The sequence below is a fragment of the Triticum urartu genome, chromosome 1A (assembly GCF_056163025.1).
Source record: "Triticum urartu cultivar PI428250 chromosome 1A, HENAU_Tu73, whole genome shotgun sequence".
NCBI lineage: Eukaryota > Viridiplantae > Streptophyta > Magnoliopsida > Poales > Poaceae > Triticum > Triticum urartu.
The window spans coordinates 67,842,600-67,846,891 of NC_141873.1; the positions used below are offsets into that span (position 1 = coordinate 67,842,600).

General features: G+C 45.2%; 2 protein-coding genes across 2 annotated transcripts; both read right to left on the minus strand.

Annotated features, from left to right (window-relative positions):
- Positions 1 to 460: 460 nt before the first annotated feature.
- LOC147990067 (uncharacterized) lies at positions 461 to 1,498 on the minus strand. Its single transcript, XM_087536989.1, has one exon. The coding sequence runs from the start codon at positions 1,496 to 1,498 to the stop codon at positions 461 to 463; it is 1,038 nt and encodes a 345-aa protein (XP_087393115.1).
- Positions 1,499 to 1,504: 6 nt separating this feature from the next.
- On the minus strand, positions 1,505 to 2,431 carry LOC147990068 (uncharacterized). Its single transcript, XM_087522160.1, has one exon. The coding sequence runs from the start codon at positions 2,429 to 2,431 to the stop codon at positions 1,505 to 1,507; it is 927 nt and encodes a 308-aa protein (XP_087378286.1).
- Positions 2,432 to 4,292: the final 1,861 nt, after the last annotated feature.

The window sequence follows — 4,292 nt, forward strand, 5'->3', positions numbered from 1 at the left end:
CATGGATGTGGTTGTCTCAATTGAACTTAGGCACAAGCTTCTCACCAATCTCAACATACATGTGATTGCCCTGCCAAGAAACAACATGCATCAATTACCAAGCAGAAAAGGAAAGAGAAAATTACAAACAACATAGGGCACGGGGGCTAGAGATGCCATATACCTGGGCATCCAAAAGGACCATGTCAGTGTGTTTGATAGGACCGTTATCAGTGGACCCACGATGCTGCCACACACTCGAAACATACACACGGATGCTCAAGTTCTTGTTCCCCACAACAAGAGCCTGCAGATCAACCATCGCCGTCTACAACAAAAGTATCAGCACCAAAACACAGCCATCACACGAGACCACATATTTATTCAACCAACAATATATGTCGCCACCCAAAATATCATCAACCTCATAAAAGCATGCCAAAACCTACCAAAATGAAGACTACCATCATACACAACAAACCTAGGTCATTCCTGCGGCCGGGAAGACCTCAGGGAAAACAATGTTCTTGGTCGCAGAGCCGCATTTGCCATCAACATCTAATATAAGGATTTTCAAAGAAGCCCTTGACATAACACGAGACACTGCCACATACAGCTGCCCATGCGTAAAAACAGGACCCTTAAGATATATACCAACAACAGATAGGGTCTGTCCCTGGCTCTTATTAATTGTCATGGCATAGCATACATGAACAGGAAACTGGCGACGTCTAAGCACAAAGGGCGCATTTCCCTTCTTTCCCAATAATTCAATCATGGGGATATAAACGGTATCACCCACATGTGAGCCAGTCATAATGACAGCTTTGATAAGCCGATCACCTAATTCTTTTACAATTAGCCATGTACCGTTACACAAACCATTTGCCCGGCTCAGGTTTCTAAGAAGCATAATCGGAACACCAACCTTAAGAGTCAGCCTATGATTTGGGAAATTTATAATTTTAGTTGCATTCAGGTACTCGACTGGATAGTAAACATCTTTGTCCCTAACAGAATCTGCAGAATCGTCAATAGAATCAGCACTCAAATAGTCTCTGCTATCAGTAGGAACCAATGTAAGAATATAATCATTAATGTCCTCAGCATGGTCGTTGGTAGGGGCTAAAATGGCTCTCTCTTGGAAGTAACCAGAGTTCAAGTAGTTAAGCAAAAAATCACCGTAGACAGAAGAAACAATAGCAGCTATTGGATCACCAGATGTACAAACCAAAAGGTCATCCGGTATCTGTATCCAAGAAGCCTCGACTTCATCACCTCGCCTTGTGAGAGGCAACTTCCCTTCCCCAAGATCTAGCACCCATCTGCTAAATAAGGCAACATCCTTCTGTGCTTGGGTATCCGCAACATGCACAGCCAAAAGCATTTTAATAGAAAGTGACAATTTCTGAACAGAACGCCACAACGGAGAATTTGTGATTGCTGCATCAATGATCTGAGGCCTAGTACCTCCCTCAACGACTGGTAAGATTTGTCTAAGGTCACCACCCAAGACCATCACTACTCAACCGAATGGAATATCCGCAAGATCTGGATTAGCCACAGAGAGGACATCACGCAAAGTTCTATCTACAGCCTCAAAGCATTTCCTGTGTGTCATAAGCGCCTCGTCCCAAATAACAAGCGAAGATACCATCAGCAACTTATAAAGCGTAGAGCCTCTTTTAATATCACATTGCGTATTATCTTCAAGAAGAATAGGTACCTTAAAGCGAGAATGAGCAGTTCTACCACCAGGCAACAACAGTGACGCAATGCCCGACGACGCAACAGTAAGCACTATCTTCCTCTCGCCCCTAAGGAAAGCACATATTGCACTCCACAGGTAAGTCTTCCCAGTACCACCATACCCAGAGACAAAAAAGCCCGATTTCCCCGCCTTCACACACTCTACAATTGTCTTATAAGCAACCAACTGGTCCTCATTTAAACTGGCAAACATAACCAAGGACTGTTTAGACAGAGCACATGCATCATAAGACAGTTCCTCACGAATAAGGCGATTATCACCAGACTGCTCACCTTCGCTAGAGCGAGATGGCAAGTTAAAACTTCTTATAACAGAACCATGTTTCGAGAAAACGTCGACCAACTCGTCAAGAAGCATATTTCTTAATCTTTCAGGAGGAACAACATAGTTTGGATTACCCAGGGCATGCCGCAACCTATGCTGGATATCATCATACATGCTAACGCAGTAACGTTCAAAGAAACCCATCTCATCCCTGATAGAACAATGCATGAGCATAGTCACAAACAGCTCTCTAAGTCGATGCCCCAACCCCCAGACAACCGCTTCATCAAACGCTATGTACCACTCATTATCGTCTCCTAACAAACCACGCGCGGAACAAGCCTCTTTAAAGGTGTGATAAAGACGACCAGCATATTGATACGTCTCCAACGTATCTATAATTTTTGATTGCTCCATGCTATTGTTGGGGAACGTAGTAATTTCAAAAAAAATTCCTACGCACACGCAAGATCATGGTGATGCATAGCAACGAGAGGGGAGAGTGTTGTCTACGTACCCTCGTAGACCGGCAACGAAAGCGTTGACACAACGTAGAGGAAGTAGTCATACGTCTTCCCGATCCGACCGATCCAAGTACCGAACGTACGGTACCTCCGAGTTCTGCACACATTCAACTCGGTGACGTCCCTCGAGCTCCGATCCAGTAAAGTGTTGAGGGAAAGTTTCGTCAGCACGACGGCGTGATGACGGTGATGATGTTCTACCGACGCAGGGCTTCGCCTAAGCACTGCTACGATATGACCGAGGTGGAATATGGTGGAAGGGGGCACCGCACACGGCTAAGGAACGATCACGAAGATCAACTTGTGTGTCATGGGGTGCCCCTTTCCCCCGTATATAAAGGAGGGAGAGGGGGAGGTGCGGACGGCCCAAGGGGTGCGCCTGGAGGAGTCCTACTCCCACCGGGAGTAGGACTCCCCCCTCTTGCCTTGTTGGAAAAGGAAGGGGGAAGGGAGAAAGAGGGAAGGGGGGCGCCGCCCCCCCTTCCTTGTCCTATTCGGACTAGGGGGGGGGGGGAGGGGGCGCGCGGCCTGCACTGGCGGGCCCTCCTCTTCTCCCTTAGGGCCCATGTAGGCCCAATAACCTCCGGGGGGTTTCGGTAACCCCCCGATACTCCGGTAAAATCCCGATTTCACCCGGAACGTTTCCGATATCCAAATATAGGCTTCTAATATATCAATCTTTATGTCTCGACCATTTCGAGACTCCTCGTCATGTCCGTGATCACATCCGAGACACCGAACAACCTTCGGTACATCAAAACACAAAAACCCTAATTACGATCGTCACCGAACTTTAAGCGTGCGGACCCTACGGGTTCGAGAACTATGTAGACATGACCGAGACACGTCTCCGGTCAATAACCAATAGCGGAACCTGGATGCTCATATTGGCTCCTACATATTCTACGAAGATCTTTATCGGTCAGACCGCATAACAATATACGTTGTTCCCTTTGTCATCGGTATGTTACTTGCCCGAGATTCGATCGTCGGTATCTCAATACCTAGTTCAATCTCGTTACCGGCAAGTCTCTTTACTCGTTCCGTAATACATCATCCCGCAACTAACTTATTAGTTGCAATGCTTGCAAGGCTTGAGTGATGTGTATTACCGAGAGGGCCCAGAGATACCTCTCCGACAATCGGAGTGACAAATCCTAATCTTGAAATACGCCAACCCAACAAATACCTTCGGAGACACTTGTAGAGCACCTTTATAATCACCCAGTTACGTTGTGACGTTTGGTAGCACACAAAGTGTTCCTCCGGTAAACGGGAGTTGCATATTCTCATAGTCATAGGAACATATATAAGTTATGAAGAAAGCAATAGCAACAAACTAAACGATCAAGTGCTAAGCTAATGGAATGGGTCAAGTCAATCACATCATTCTCCTAATGATGTGATCCCGTTAATCAAATGACAACTCATGTCTATGGCTAGGAAACTTAACCATCTTTGATTCAACGAGCTAGTCAAGTAGAGGCATACTAGTGACGTTTAGTTTGTCTATGTATTCACACATGTATTATGTTTCCGGTTAATACAATTCTAGCATGAATAATAAACATTTATCATGATATAAGGAAATAAATAATAACTTTATTATTGCCTCTAGGGCATATTTCCTTCAGCTATTTTATCTACTGTTTTGGACTACATTGGGCTTTATTTTCCACTTTTATATTATTTTTGGGACTAACCTATTAACCGGAGGCCCAGCCCAGAATTGCTGTTTTTTGCCTATTTCAGTG

Excerpts from the sequence above, each read along its gene's own strand:
- LOC147990068 (XM_087522160.1), bottom strand. The coding sequence starts at position 2,431 with ATGGAGCAATCAAAAATTATAGATACGTTGGAGACGTATCAATATGCT.
- LOC147990067 (XM_087536989.1), bottom strand. The coding sequence starts at position 1,498 with ATGGTCTTGGGTGGTGACCTTAGACAAATCTTACCAGTCGTTGAGGGA.